The sequence below is a fragment of the Brienomyrus brachyistius genome, chromosome 23 (genome assembly GCF_023856365.1).
Source record: "Brienomyrus brachyistius isolate T26 chromosome 23, BBRACH_0.4, whole genome shotgun sequence".
Taxonomy (NCBI): Eukaryota; Metazoa; Chordata; class Actinopteri; order Osteoglossiformes; family Mormyridae; genus Brienomyrus; species Brienomyrus brachyistius.
In genome coordinates this window covers 6081585-6098153 of record NC_064555.1, presented here as the reverse complement: position 1 = coordinate 6098153, position 16569 = coordinate 6081585, and the positions used below count along the sequence as shown (strand labels likewise).

Sequence of the window (16569 nt, the reverse complement as noted above, 5' to 3'; positions counted from 1 at the left end):
CAGTGCTGTGCATTGCGCTGTCCAATGGCTTTGTAGGGAAATTTCAGCTCTTAATGTATAATACTCGTGTAGAGGCTCCTCGTAAATCACAATAATCCCAGCATGTTTCTGTCAAGTCATTGCGATGATGTTTAAGTCAGAAATAAGTTTGCAGAAGATCACTTAATACTGCTATAACAAAGGTTTAATTTTTCTTTTATTTATACCAGCAAATTCCCCACTTTGTTTCTCTTGCGAGCGGCTACGCGAAGGCTGTCCAAATAATAAACCCCGGTAATATGCGGCAAAAATAAGAGAGAGAGAAAAAAAAACATTTGCAACTGAAATGCCATTAAGTGGGCTGGGCACTGTCCTCTTCCCTTTTCCCTAACTATAAGTTTGGTATGGAAACGGGCTGGTTGAAACGGACATCAGTCAGGGGGAAAATCGTTTTGCTAATATGAGTTCGGCATCTGCCATGCAGCTACACATTGTGAGTACCTTTTCACTTCATTGCACAGGCTGAAGAAATTTAATTTATTACTATTTATGTTATAGATTTGCATCGTTTAGCTAGGTTTCTGCACCACTAAGCGCAAGAGACACTTTAACTGATGCTTTAGGGGCAGAAACCCACACGCCCCCACGGCTGGGCGCAACTTCATCTTAACTTCACCAGTTTTTTCCGTCGTTTTAATATAGCCTACATCACAACAGCTATTTTTCATATTCATATCGGTGGTGTGAAGTTTATTGCGTTATATGCATGATGTTAGCGCGCTGAAATGTTAAATCAGAGAGTTATGTGCGTGTTTTTTCGTCTCTCTATCCTGGACGCTGTGTGTGTGAATGCCGCGATGTGCAATATGTCGCAATAGGTATTAATTTGCTGCGGGTCAATATCATTTTCGTCAGTGATGAAAGAGAAGGAGCCTTTCCAGATGAACCTGGGAAAACGCACACAGGCTACGTCAAAGGCTACCTGTCCTGCGGAACTTGTTCCCAGATGAACCGTTGGATAACTGAAACCATTTCAATGAAAGCCCACACTATACTCACAAAGGAAGGGAACGTAAACAGAGCCTTACAATAACTTCCCCATGCGAATCAAGGCAGCGATTGGATGGGCGGCAGGAAGGGATGTAGAGTATAAGGCCAGTATTCTGTGCTGGCGGACCTCAGATATTCCTGCAAGCGTTTCTTGTGACTGACACCGCTCCAAGAAGCATGAAATTCATTCGCCACTTCACCGTAGATCTATTTTTGTTCCTGTTTAAAATACCTCAGCAAAGCTGCAGATCTGTTTAAAGTCCGGCTGTGGAAATTAAAGGAATTAATGAGCAGCATCATGGACAATGAAGCGTGGCTCAGCACCTGCGCCTGGGCTGTTTTAAAGGGACAGCGCTTAATTAATAACACCGAAGTGACTTTTTGTAGTTGCATACTATATACTGCTTACCAAGTTCACGTATTAATCAGACTTTATGGCATGTTAATGTTTTAATGCTCATGTACAAGTACAGAGGGCATCTCTCACAAATCACACACCTGTCTTTTGCGGGTAGGAAATCGCTAACAGAACTAACAGAGAGGGTATAATTAACTTTTTCCACTGGACTGGAAAGACGCTGAAAAAAAGGGGATTTATATTCCCCCTTACATGGCTGGAGACATCACCCCCCCCCCCCCCCAATACTAAACTAATACTAAAGTTTTGTCCTTGACTGGAATAATTTAGAAAATTTCAGTTTATATGGCTTAGAAAACCTGCTGCAGTATTGTTAAGTGTACTATGCTCGGAGATAAACCAAAATCCCCGTTACCATTCTGTGGTTTCTATAGCCACTGTTTTTGTCTACTTATTGTGGAGAAGCCGTCCTGGGCTGCTTTGCACAGGTGACTGAACAGTGGGAAAATGGCCGGCTTTTAGTGACGCTTTCGTTGCGCTGTTATCTCACAGTTTAAGCATGAAAATCAAAGAAAAACAAACCTCATTTTCCTCCGTGGATTTGGGCACAATGCTGAGTGCGGCGGCACATTGCATCACTACTGGATGTGCTAACACAGGGTGTCACGGGTCTTTGTGGGGAATGACACCGTCTGGATGGATAGTTACGTAAGGGTACAATTGCGATTTTGGGAGACATCCATCATGCTTTTAAAGTCCTGTCTGGCCCATGTTTGATGGAGGAACTGCTCACAGAAGCTTGCCCATCTGGAGTCCTATATCACCCATGGCCGGGGGTGGGGGGGGGGGGGTCCACTTTCATTATCTTTTTTCAGCTGTTTGTGGTCCAGTCAGCTCTGCCACAAGGTGCCATGAAAAATCCTGGGGCTAGTTTATTTTTCTGGGGCCTCACTCAAACCCCCCAGATGTTTCAAAACTACATAAATAACTAGTGAGCAGAATCAGTAACTAACTGAACATGCTGGTTCATCCATCCATCCATCCATTTTCCAAACCGCTTATCGTACTGGGTCGCGGGGGGTACGGAGCCTATCCCGGAAGCAATGGGCACGAGGTAGGGAACAACCCAGAATGGGGGGCCAGCCCATCGCAGGGCACACTCACACACCAGTCACTCACGCATGCACACCTACGGGCAATTTAGTAACTCCAATTAGCCTCAGCATGTTTTTGGACTGTGGGGGGAAACCGGAGTACCCGGAGGAAACCCCACGACGACATGGGGAGAACATGCAAACTCCACACACACGTGACCCAGGCGGAGACTCGAACCCGGATCCCAGAGGTGTGAGGCAACAGTGCTAACCACTGCACCACCATGCCGCCCCCCATGCTGGTTCAGCATCAGCTAAATAAGGAAGGTGTTTATATGGTGCACTGACTGTTTGTAGCCAACATGCTCAGACCCATTGGCTTGTCTACCTCTGTCTTACAGCTGCTCGCCTCCTCTTTCGTCTGGGCTGCCAGCCACCAGCAGCCTCCCACGTACCACTTCCGTGACCCCGTGAGCCAGCAGGTGCTGGTATGCGAGCAGTGTCCCCCCGGCACGGCGGTGCGGAGCCACTGCAGACCGGGCCGGCCCACGGAGTGTGCACCGTGCCCGGCCAGCCACTTCTCCGAACACTGGCACTGGGGAGATTCGTGCCGGCACTGCACGGCTGTCTGCAAGGAACGCCAGCTGGTCGAGAGGGAGTGCAACGGCACGCACGACCGGCTCTGCAAATGTGTGCCAGGGCACCACCTAGAGGTGGAATTCTGTGTGCGACACTCAGCCTGCCCCCCCGGGTCTGGGGTGGTCCTGCCTGGTAAGTGCAAAGACTGGAGGTCATGCTGGCAGGCCGTTACTCTGCCAAAGGTAGCTCTTTTACAATCGATAACTTATTAAAAATAAGGGTAAGGACATGATAATTATACGTGAAGCTGTGTACATCCCAGACGAGAGAGAGGAGCACGCGCTGATTACAGCGCGTTGCCACACCCACCACACAACAAACCACCTGAGTGCAACCATGTGCTGGGCGATACCTCAGCACCAAACTAGTCCAAATGGACCAGTCTTAGTTTTTTCCAGTGGCTGGGGTGCCAATCCTGCCATCAACCCCTACGTTTTTTCCTGTAAGTTGGAGGACCTCCTTATAGGGCTGGGTGTAGATTAACGTCATACCCAGGACCAAGCAATAGCAGGTTAAGGGCCTGACTCAAGGTCCCAACGGATTAGGACCACTCATAACATTCACAGGATTCAAACCAGCAACCTTCTGATTGGTGGGACAGAGCCCTAGCCTCATAGCCACCAATCCGCCCCAAATAAGCTAATAAAATGTTTTTTTTTTCTGTTGTGGGCAAATAGTCCCCCTTTTGTTCTGTGGAGCAAGGCTACACTTTGATAGCTGTTCAATATTTTCACGTAATCGGACTCTCGTGGTTCAGTACAATCCTCCACTTCTTTAATTCCCATAACCATGGGATAAGATAACGCTGTAGGAGGGCAAAGCCCATGTGGTTCTGCATATAAAGCATGTGTGGGCAATCATTACAGAAGCATACATACCCACAGGCGCTGACAGGAAGTGTCCTTGGGAGCTGGGTATCCCAGCTTCCCACCGAGTCAGTGAACTGACTGTACAAGACTTCGGGATCCATTCGTCCCTTGGTCACTTCCTTCCTGATTTAGCTCACCAGGTTCAAACGGGGCGCATGTGCAATATGCTTCTATAATGACAGAAGGGCTGCCCCTTTCTCTGCCAGGAGACAGTCAAGCAGTATTTGTTTTTTTGATTAATCTCCCCACGATTTCAGCCATCTCGCGGTATAGAGCAATCTGTTATTTCATTGCTAACCTTTCCCAGAATTCCAGTGAGATTTCAAATGGCCTCTATTGTCCACCATAACCTGGACGGAGAACAGAGAAGAACCTTTCTGTCTTTCATATTCCTCATTTTATCCTGAGGTGTGGTCGTCCTTCCTTGGGGAAAAAAAATAGATAGTAGATAGTAGAAGTGTGGTGTCTTACGGCAGGAACAACGTAAGCTAGATAACGAGAACCCGACCAGTCTCTTGGTAGCCAGGGAAATGCCTCATGGATTCACACAAAGTATGTACTATTAAAAGAAAAGAGAGGGCTATTCATATGGTGGCAGAGGCAGGAACTAGTAACTGAATGTGGAGGATTTGGACCTTTGGCGTCACTGAAGTCATACTGCAGAGCAAAAAGTCATGAACTTCTGGACAATCGACGCTATAGTTACCGTTGCCGTGACCCACTAGGAAAAGTCCTGGACTTTCTATAACTTTGTGGAGTCTGGAGACACAAATACTTTGGCATAGCCCACCATTTGGTATCGCATCACCTAAACGCTGTGTGGTGCTGAGGACCACCGAGAGGAAATGGGTGCTGAGATCTTGCAATAATAATTCGGAGAAAGGGGAATATGGGCCTTTGGAAGGTCCCTTTCTACAGCTGTATGTTAAAATGCAAACCGACCAAACGAGAAACGGGTTTCAGAGTGGGAGCATAATGACGTGGCAACCATGCGAAGACATTATTCTTTTCTGTCTGAATGATAATGTGTGGGTATCAGTGTATGTCAGGGGGACAGGTAACTAGCACTCCTTATGTAAGTTAGTGGTGCGTGTACTGGCCTGCTCCAAGCACCAGTTCTCCTAGCCTGTGGTGGTTCCAGTGGTATAGAATATCCTGCGTTATCGTCAATAACTGTTGTTGCCAGATACACGTTGGTGGACCTTGGTGCATGCAGACCACAGTGTTGGTGGGCAGAGAAACTTGGGAAGGTCTCTTCCAGCCGGCTTCCATAAACCGGACCCTTCCACCTGGTTGTGGGCTGTCTTGGTTCCTCTCTTTGTACTGCACTTATCTGTGAACAGAGAGACCCAGTTCAGGCATGACAAAAAGACAGCACTGTGTTGTCTGTGAGGCAAGCATTCATTGGACCTCCAGTCAGTGGAGATGACAAGCTGGCTTTCCCGTGATAACTTCACGAGGGTTCAGTTGTGAGTTTAATGAGTACTGGCCATTTCAAATTTGCCTCTGCACAACGATTATGCTATATGGTATTTAAATATAAAATCTAAATATAGTTTGCTTCTTTCAGTTCCCCATATGGTCTCTCAGCTAAGCCCAGCTGATTGTGTGTGATGCAGAAATGTATGTTTTACTTGATTCCTCAGGCATGACATAGTTCCTCAGTTATTTGTCTAGTGAAATGAGCACCTCTGTCAATGTCAATGATACCTGGATTCCCTAACCAGCACGCGAAATCTCTCAGTGCGGCAGCAAATTTGTGCGACTGTTCTTACATCTTCCTTCCTGCAAGAAAGGTCTTCTTTCCATGCTGAACAGGTATCTGTTGTCAATAATTCACACACTGTATTTATATTCACAGCATTTAGTTATTTGCGTAAAGTCAACCTGTGTGTTTACAAAAGGTCCCTAATTATAGAGCAGGCTTGAATTGGCTTTCTCACAAAATTCCATTGACACATTACACGGCTAGCATACCTGAGCTGCCATTATGGAAAATCATGGCACCAATTCCAAAAGCGTATCGGCCATCCCCGGCCTGTTCCCATCATCCGTTGGGTCAGAGGAAGCATTGCCTTTTGTGACGTAATCCATGTAATAGAGGGGGTCCTGACATTTGACAATAGCTAGAATAGCAGGGCTACTGATTGGAAGTTAGGTGACTTGCAACTAATATGGCGTTGTGGATTGGGTTGCCATGTTCATGGGCAATGCTGAAAGTATTGCAGGACTAGTAAATAGCAATGGTGTGTCCTGAGGTGAGGGTAGATGCCCACATAAGGCAAATAGCTCAGTTATTTGAGAAGAGATCTTGAAGGGCAGGGCATCTCTTTAAATGATGTTGTAAATTGATGCACAAGCAGAGAGAAATGAGCTGTAAAGAGAGCATCGGGGGAGCTTGCACCTGGTCGCTTGCACTGGGGCGCTTGCACTGGGGAGCTTGCACCTGGTCGCTTGCACTGGGGAGCTTGCACTGGGGAGCTTGCACCTGGTCGCTTGCACTGGGGCGCTTGCACTGGGGAGCTTGCACTGGGGCGCTTGCACTGGGTCGCTTGCACTGGGGCGCTTGCACTGGGGAGCTTCCACTGGGGAACTTGTACTGTGTAGCAGAGTATTGGAAAGATAATACTGGGCCGAGATTAGCCATTATCAACTAGGGTACAAACATGGGGTGTGCTATCTTCTAATGTCGAAGGAAAGAAGATGGGTCAAGAAATGAACAATGGGTTAAAGCTGCAGATTGAGAGGCAGAGACTGTCAGGGAGGGACTGAGCAGGAGTGAAGAGGAGGAGCCAGCAAAGAATGCAGTGGCAGCAACTGCACGATGAGGGGAGGGTAAGAAGACAATTCAGCAGATTGAGCAAAGCCTTCTCACGAAATAAGGGCTGGAATGGTTTGTTTTTAAGGAGGTTTGCCAGTGTCTGGCAAGATAAGCAAGAGGTATGCTAAGCAGGACATAATCAGATATCCATTACCCAATAAACGTGCCCTGATTACAGTATGTTACAGCTTTCTAACAGAGCTGCAGGGGGGAGGGGGGTTTGTGGCTCGCTCAGTGGGTAAAACCTCAGTGCTTGTGCTCTAGAGCAGAAATTTCCCAGTTCAAGCCTCAACAGAATAGTCACACGTTCATCAAGCCCTTGAGCAAGGCCCTTTACCTCCAGTGCCAGTGCACACTGGATGACCCTGTGCTGCAACCACCACGCATGCTCCCACCTGTGCCTCATGGAGACCAGAATCAGGTGGGTAAAAAGAGAACTTCCCCCATAGGGATAAATAAGGTATCACTATTCCGTTGCGTTTCGGCACATGACAACCGGTGAGATAAGCTGAGATGTTGCGAAAGAAACCCATGTTTATGTGGTCAGGAGGGCATGAGAGTCCTGGGACAATGGTGCAGAATTTGGGGGGGGAGGGGGGGTTACGGTATAACACAGCGTTTTTGGTATACTGCACAAGAATTGGGTATATAGCAAATTTTTTTACCGGGGTATAATGTATGGACAGGATGATGGTATGAAAAATAGTTGCCGCCCAAGACTAATGCAGTGTTGTGAGATTGTGGGAGGAGCAAGAATTAGATGTGGAAGGAAGTGATGGGGCTGTCTGCGTGATACAGTGCTGTCCGCGTCATACAGTGCTGTCCGCGTGATACAGTGCTGTCCGCGTCATACAGTGCTGTCCGTGTAATACAGCGTTGTCATTCAGACAGCATCCATTTTTTTTAGTTTTGGTAAAATTACATCAAAACTCAACATTCAATATGCTGTTTATGTGGAAGAATTTCAGACTTAAACTTTCAGACTTCGAAAATATTTTCCAAATAAGTATTAATAAATCCTGTGCTGTCATTAAGGTCACATTACTACAAAGTAATTACAACAGGAATAGCAGTGATAGTATAAAAACAGTAATAATACTCAGGGCCATCGGATGGGCATGGGTATCCTGCCAGATCCAGGGAGCCTAGCCCTTCATAGGGGACCCACAATCTACAGTGGAGGGGCTCCCTGCTCGGCAAAATCTACCAAAGCCCCCCCCGCCCTCCCCCCACTCATTCGATCGACCGTGGGACCAATATTTCTTCAGCTTAAAAGTTGAAAGTGTCAACCCACTTAAGCAGAGGGGGCAGCTCGTCCCTGACAATAAGAATCCATGGCTCTTTTTCATAGAACACCAGCATGTGCCAATCTAACTTAATTACTGTATTTCATATATAGCATGTTTCATAGCTTTTACATAGGGTGACATTTAAGGGTAGCCCTGTGCAGGGGTGCCGCTAGAGATTTTGGGCCCAACGAAAGCGTATTGTATGGGGCCCCCAACCCAGACCAATCCAATTATGTTCCAAATTCCTTTTGAACCTCTGTGTGGTATCGTCCTAATTTTCCCTCCTTTTTTGTGTCTCTGCCTGTGTTTGTCTTGGCTCCAGGTGATTATGAATTTCACATGTCAGTACATAATTATGTGTTTTATCCTGGGCACAGGCACAGAATTTCAGTTTCATTATGATGCATCTTAAAATGAGTGTGGATTCAAGGAAGACAAAATCCCTTTGATTTTACCAGCTCATAAAGCTCAGGAGATATGGGTTATGTACCCAGTCATACGGCATGACCCCAGGCTACAAGCTTTCCTTGTCTAGCTTGCTTATGGGAGTTTTACTTACACAAAAGTGCTCTGAGGGCAGAACGAAAAATTGGTTTAGAGAGATAACCAATTAGATTGTATATGAGGTAGGTCCAAGCAACTTGAGGAGGCAGGACCAAGGCATCAGATTGGTTGGTCCCACATCCTCTAGTTGCTTGGACTCACTTCATCTACAATCTGATTGGTTATTTTTGCCCTCAGAACACTTTTGTGCAAGAAAAAAGAAAAACTCCCATGAGTGTTTAGATTGATACACATTTCTATCAGGCACTATGAGACAACATACTTTGAAATACTTCCCAGAATGTAGACTTGTGTTGTGCAAGGAGACAGCTGTTGGCTTGTTATTGGAGAATGTTATACTGCTCACAGCAGAATGGACAAAGCAGAATGCATATAGCCTGCTTGCAGAGGTCTTTGCATTGTCAGGGACTGAAAGTTGCTTGTTTTGTATTGGAGTTTTCCTGAGTTTTGCAGTTTGAAGGGGAGTTTGTACGTTTATGACATGAACCTTGAACTATGAGTACTTTGATATTACGGCAAAATGCCGATCAATCATAAGTCGAGCTTAGTGGCCACCATCGTCTAAACGGTGCCAACTTAGCAAGTGGCTTTACCTCTGATCTGACCAGTGTTACTATTGGTTGTGGCATGAACTTCCCCTGCTTACCATAAGTTACCATACATTTCAAGTCATTATGGCTACGTTCACACTGCCAGCCACATCGTTCAGTTCTGATTTTTTGCTCAGGTCGGATTTGTCTATCTTGACGGTTCACATTCATAACTACAAGTGACCTGTATCTGACTGTAATGTGAACGCATCGGTCCTCCGAAACGTCACGCATGTGCACACTGATACATTTTTACACGGGTCAATTGTGTCACCGACAACAAAAAACATCATATCTGTGGGACGACTCATGGCATTAAAAATGGAGGCGTTAGTAGCTCACGCATGTATCGCACTTTGCTCTGGAGGACGACAAACAGTGAATCAGCCGTACATGAGCAGGTGGAAAAGGCGGTTAGCTTTTTCTGTTTTCCCAGTTATTGCTGGAGCTGCTGCACCAAGAGATGCGTGGGTACGGGCCTGCCGGCGCAGGCTGATGATGTCAGCGAAGGCGTGTAAGCCAAGAGCCACATGAATTCCGATCGGAGCGTTCACATTCAGGTCGCATGGCCGCGAGTCGGATACGTATCCGATTTAGTACCATGTATGAAAGTGACACAAATCCGATTTGAGAAGATCAGATTTGTGTGTCCACACAGCCCTGAAAAGATCAGATCTGTGTCACATTAAGGCAGAAAATCCGATTTGAGTCACTTCAGCATGGCAGTGTGAAGGTAGCCAATGATTGCTTGAGACTGGGCTCGTATGCATCACAAACAGAACTCATGGTCTGGCTCTCGCAGACTCTATGTCCCATGCACATGTAACACATCCCACACTGAAAGTTCTCCTAAAAAATACAAACATCTCCCATTCATAGCAGATGAAGGGTGAAAAGCCCGACTCAGTGACTCAGCTACCAACTAAATGCACAAAAGCATGGATGGCAGGATACAGCCGAGGTAACTGGGTTCATGTTTACATTAGCATGCTGTGCTTCACACAAAGAGCAGAAATGTGGAACTGGCATAAAGAGGTATTAAAATATCCACCAGATATTGACTGTACCTTTCAGTTGCACCATCGCAGTTGTATAAACGTGGTTAAAATAAATACGTATTTCGAGGGAAGATAAGCATGCTGTAAGATGAATGTTGTGGGCGGGACCTGCTATGAAAGGTTACTGAAATAGACGCTTTTATGAGGAAGCTTTTATTCTATGGTCAGAATGCAAAAAACAAGAGGTGATATTTGTTTTAAATGACTCAGTCTGCATTGTGTAGTCATGTAGAGACTGCAAGGTGTTGGGGAGGATGTATTCATGCAAGTTACTTAATTACAATGGATTTTCCCCATGACCCATGACTAAGATAAGGAGTCTGAAGGCGGCTGGATGCATTTTTGTTAAGTCTGGCACCTTCCTGCGCTCAGGATTTGATGCTCCAATCCTCTCCGCCCTGACATCTGTTCTGCTCTTCCATGTCTTCCCTCCTGATGGGGCTTTCATCCCATCTTCATCCCGAATTAAAGACCCCCTCCCTTCTGTCCCATCCAGAGGGTCTTACAACAGAGCGACTGGGCTTTTTTTCCCCTTATTTTGGGAAGGCCAAGGTCACGCTTTATGCGGGATTTGTTTGTGTGTGCGTGTCACGCAGCTGACTGAGCCCAGTGTGTCCGCACTCCACGAATGAATCACCACGAATGTCGTGTTCGGTGACCAAATATTTAGTGTAATTTTCACTATTATGGCGGGAGCCGCAACCTCGAGAATTCCCCGCTTAGTTAATTATCTGCCAAAGAAAATTCCGGAAGTTTCACTTCACGCAGTTGAAGGCTTCGCCAGCTCTCTGCTGTTACTGGGCCGCCGCCAATAATAATGATGTCAGTTCGTGCCGAAGGAACAATCAAATCAAACATTAACAAGGGAGAGAAAATAGAAGCACCCATATCCTCCTCCTGTTTTTCTAGGCTCTCCGGAGCGGAACACTGTTTGTGAGAAGTGTCCCAAGGGATATTTTTCCAGCGTGGCCTCGGCTGTGGAGGCCTGCATCCCGCACCAGGACTGCAGTGCCCTGGGGATGCGGACGCTGAGGGTCGGGACAGCGGCCCGGGATGCCATGTGCGAGCGGGGAGATGAGTGCTTCCCAGGACATGCCATGTGCCATACCGGTAAGTACGATCTGGCTCAATGCCTTCTCCACCAATCATATCCTGAGGCTGACACTTCAGGGATTAATCACAGAGGAAATTTCAGCCATTAGCGATGATGTCGCTGTTGGTCATCGAGTTGGTTTGTTGACGCACTGCAGACTGTTTATTCGTTATTCTATCTACTCATACGCCATTACACTAATATTTGTGCTAATGGTGCACACAGCTGATAAGCCCCCCCCCCCCCCCCCCCACACTTTTGCTCCTCTGCTCAGGCACACTGCTGTGTGAAGAGATCATCTTCCAGTTCCTGGGTTCGAAGCAGCTGTCTACGCTGCAGTTGGACTCCCTGTCGGACCAGCTGCCGGGCAGGAAGGTGGACCGGCGGAGCGTGGAGCGAATAAAGAAGGCATGCGGTGCCCAGCAGGGGGTGCTGCTGTTGCTCAGGCTATGGAGGGAGCAGAACCGTGATCAGGAGAGGCTCTTCGGCATTATCGGAGGTTCGCGAACTATGTCTCTACATTGTGGTGGTGGCGGGGAGGGGCAGCAATGGGGCCCCCTATTGGCCACAAGCAGTAACTACATTAAATATCAAATGAACACAGTCCTTATTTTGGAGAAGCTGAAGCCGCATGCTAACCAGCTAGCTACAATCTTCTGACTCCACTGGCCAGCTCTGAGATTGAACCTAGCTCTAACACTGAATCTGAGATTCAGATTCTTTATTGTCATTGTATGGAGTGCAGTGCAATCTTAGTAGCAGTCCAGTTGGTGCATTGTGGACCTGCATACCATAAATACATGAGTACGGTGCAATAAATGCAATTACCAGTGCAGTTAATCCAGATAAAACAGCTGGATGTTGGTTGAAGTGAGCACAGTGAGAAAAAAAAAGACGTATGGAAACTATTAGATGTAGGACATCACACAAGACATGATAAGACGATGTTCGGATAACACAGTAAATTAGAATATTGCAGTGAGGCTGTTGTCTGCCCCCCCGGCCGGCCACATAGTTGGCAGTGTTCATTTCACGACTGGCGCTGGGGTAAAAGCTGCTCCTTAGTCTGTTCTTCCGTTACTTATTTAGTGTTTGAAACATCTGAGGGAGGCTGGGGCCCCAAGGGGCTCCAGTTTAGCCAAACCTTCACTCCTACTAGCAAGCTCTTTCCCATTCTGGTTCACGCTACACCACCGCAATGTTTAGCACTCTGGCTGCAGGGCTTACATGACATTTGTAAGGAAATATACTGGTTAAGGACTGGGGTCTTCCATAGCCTCTCTTTGGTCTGGCTTTTGGTCTAAAAAATTCCCAAATCATGGCATTCCTGCATCAAAAACACACAGTATTCCGATATTAAGTACATTAGAAACATGTCAATTCCCACCATACACCATGCTGTGGATCCACAGCTTAAATAGGGGCTATGTTCTTGTTCCCATTCATAAGAGCTAATTTGAGAATTCAGCTGTGGCGGTTGAGTAGAAGCCCAACAGGTGGCGCCATGGTAACTAAAATGGTCACCAAATTAGAGCGGCAATGTGCCTGCCAAATGTGAGTGTTCGCTGCTGGGGGAAGGAGCCACAGCAAGAAATGCAGGTATCATGCTTCCACCTAAGTCACCCTGAAGGTCTCAACCAGCCGCTGCATGCTCAAACCAGGCCACAGTTCCGGATAATTGCATATCAGTGCTAAATGCAATGGGGAGTGACATATTTCACAGAATATTGCTTTTAATATTTCCAAGTATTCTGGAGATGGGCAGGCGGGAAACATGCCTGAAAGCTCACATGCTAATGGCGCCACCTCTGGCCACAGGTGTGAGCCGCTGTCACAGGATGTTGTCAAGATGTGCAAGCCCCAGCAACGTCACCCCGCAGGACCTGCGGAGCGTCGCAGACAGCCTGCCGGGAAACAAGGTGGAGGACAAGGACTTCCAGCAAGTGGTGCAGTCGTGCCGGCCACGGCAGCAGCTGCTGCAGATCCTGTACACGTGGAGGATCCACAACATGGAGCAGGACGTAGACAAGGCGCTGGGGCACAGCCTGCGCAGGCTGCGCAGCCGTGACGTGCCACGGAACCTGCTCAAGTCACTCAAGAATGTCAGCAAGATCCTTAGCGGCTTCTTCACGGAGAAGACGTACGAGAAGCTTTTCTTCGATATGCTCAAGGTTAGCAAGGGCCTCACGTCCCAACCTACCGATGACTAGGCAGGAGGCAGATGAACAGTCACCCGATGTAAGGCTGCCTTATGAGCTGATCGGCACTTCGCCGTAATATCTCAGTGTATATTTGGACTGCAAAATAAATAAATTAATAAACAAACAAACAAACAACAATAAAAAATGGTCTAGTAAACATGCAATGTGGTGTTACATTAATGTACATAAAACTGTAATTTATTTCATTTTTTATGTTGATGTTTCAAAAAATATATATGACATTAAGTTTTCGCTTAATGGCCACTGAAATACAAGAATATTTTCTCCCAGTTCAGTTTTTTATAATTATTATTATTTATATCCGGACAGTTGGTACAATTATGTCCATTTTGTACAATAAACATACTGCACTCGCCGATTCCAGAATAATTTATTTGCACATAGCAAGTTATTTTTACTGAGCAAAATATCTGTAATTATCATTTACACAATTTCATTTTTAATTAGATAACTGTACATCAGCAACAACATAAATTTCGACAACTCATCAAATTAGTTAATATAGGCAGAGTTCATGACCCATGTGTAACCAATCTGTATGTTTTGTAAGCATATAAATGACATTTTTATTTCAAAATAAAATTGCTTCATTGACTGGTTCTTTAATACTTCATGCCCGTGGAGTGTTTTGGCAGTATTATTTACATTGGGTCTTTAATAAAGGTACTTTTAATTACTTTTCATTATCAATCGGTGGGCTTCCACTCCCAGTTCACTACATATTTTGCTCGTCAGTCCTTGCCCCCCCCCCCCCCCCCCACGGCAGCATGACCAGGTAAACGACACTCACTCCTATCTGACTGTCCACATAAACATGCGCATCACGCAGCCCCAGCAATAATCATTATAACGATTATAACGAGTTACTGCATAATTAATATCCCCGCTGACTTAATCTGATTTCCCTGGGCTAAAGGCAAGAGATTCACTTTATTTCAATGTAATTTTTGTTGTAACGTACCTAGTCCAGCGAAGACTTCTGTAATTGACACTTTTACAATTGACAACAGCATCAGGGGCCCTGAGTGACAGGGGCCCTGAAAACTTTGGAAAATAACTGGATTTGTCTGGACTGGGGGGCCCAAAATGATATCAGAATCAGTGTTATTGGCTAAGTGAGTGTGTGACGCACACAAGGAACTTGATTCCGACAGTTGGTGTCTCTCCGTTACAATACAATAGAACAAAACAATACAGATTAAATACAAAATAAATCTTATTTACATGACAAACATGTACATAAAGTGCAAACGACGTACAAGTTGCAAAATGTATGGTATGTCCTAGATTCAGTGCAGTGGTGTGTTGTGGGTGGAGCAGGGTGTAGCAGTCAGGGAAATGTGTAGGTTGGTGTTGCACGTCAAATGTTTCTAAAGGTTTTGGCTTGAGGGAGGAGACTGGTCCTGGTCTGCTGACTTCTGAATCATCTGCCAGAGCAGAGGAGTTCAGAGAGACAGTGCCCAGGGGGTGATGAGTCGGTGATAATTTTTCCTACCCTTTTCCTGGTTCTCGAAGTGGACAAGTCCTGGACAGAGGGCAAGGGAGTACCAAAGATTCGTTCTGTTGTCCTGACAGTCCATTGCAGTCTGTTCCTATTCGGTTGCTGCTCCATACAGGACTGTGATGGAGGAGCAGCGGACGGACTTGGTGACTGCTGAGAAGAACTGGATCAGCAGTTCCAGTGGGAGATCGTACTTCCTCAGCTGTAACAGGAAGTACATCTTTTTTGAGGTCTTGGGAAATGATAGTTCCAAGAAACTTGAAGGTTCCCACAGATGACACAAGGGTGCTGTGTTTGGGGCCCAAAATCTCTAGCAACGTCCCCTGACCGGGTGGCCATGTGTACATCAATATGAGATGCAGTTTGGGAACCACTAGCCGGTACTAGGAGCAGTCTATTCAACATCATGGTTTTCAGAGAAAAATGAGAATTGCCTATCGAACATGGTACAAAACATGAATTTATGCCGGTTTACCGATTTTCTGACTGGACAGTACCAATGAACCTTATGAAGAGGTAATGCTGAACTCCAGAGAAATCACGCAAAATTTGTTTCACTTAAATTAAAAGCTAATATAGTCGCCATTAAATTTTATTGCGACTCTCAAGGAATTATCCCTCATTAAATTCAATAACACAAAATGAAATGATGACTTGCCTGCACATGCCTTGTCTCCTGATGACTTGCCTGCACATGCCTTGTCTCCTGATGACTTGCCTGCACATGCCTTGTCTCCTGATGACTTGCCTGCACATGCCTTGTCTCCTGATGACTTGCCTGCACATGCCTTGTTTCCTGTTGTCCCTCTGGTGCCCATCTCGTCTCCTAGTGTCCTGCCTGTGTCAACTTCATTTCCCTGCACCTGCCTTGGCTCCCTTTGTCGCCTGGGTGTCTCCTCATTGCCTCAAGCATCCCCTACTGGTTGCCACCAGTCTGATGCCCGACCCTCAACCTGCTGCCAGGCTGATGCCCGACTCCCCAGATGCCTCCTGACTCTCCGGTTACTGCGAGACCGACACCCGACTCCCAAGCCGCCACCTGACTCTCGGCTTGCTGTGAGACCGACGCCCGACTCCCAAGCCGCCACCTGACTCTCCGGTTGCTGCGAGGCCGACGCCCGACTCCCAAGCCGCCTCCTGACTCTCCGGTTGCTGCCAGGCCGACGCCCGACTCCCAAGCCGCCTCCTGACTCTCCGGTTGCTGCCAGGCCGACGCCCGACTCCCAAGCCGCCTCCTGACTCTCCGGTTGCTGCCAGGCCGACGCCCGACTCCCAAGCCGCCTCCTGACTCTCCGGTTGCTGCCAGGCCGACGCCCGACTCCCAAGCCGCCTCCTGACTCTCCGGTTGCTGCCAGGCCGACGCCCGACTCCCAAGCCGCCTCCTCACTCTCCGGTTACTGCGAGACCGACACCCGACTCCCAAGCCGCCACCTGACTCTCGG

The 16569-nt window shown here is 47.0% G+C and overlaps 1 protein-coding gene across 1 annotated transcript; it reads left to right on the top strand.

Annotated features, from left to right (window-relative positions):
* Nucleotides 1–354: 354 nt before the first annotated feature.
* Nucleotides 355–14220, top strand: LOC125719609 (tumor necrosis factor receptor superfamily member 11B-like). Its single transcript, XM_048994559.1, has 5 exons — nt 355–472; nt 2883–3252; nt 11221–11421; nt 11679–11903; nt 13223–14220. Exons 1-5 carry the CDS (start codon nt 440–442, stop codon nt 13612–13614), a joined length of 1221 nt encoding a protein of 406 aa, XP_048850516.1. The 5' UTR covers nt 355–439; the 3' UTR covers nt 13615–14220.
* Nucleotides 14221–16569: the final 2349 nt, after the last annotated feature.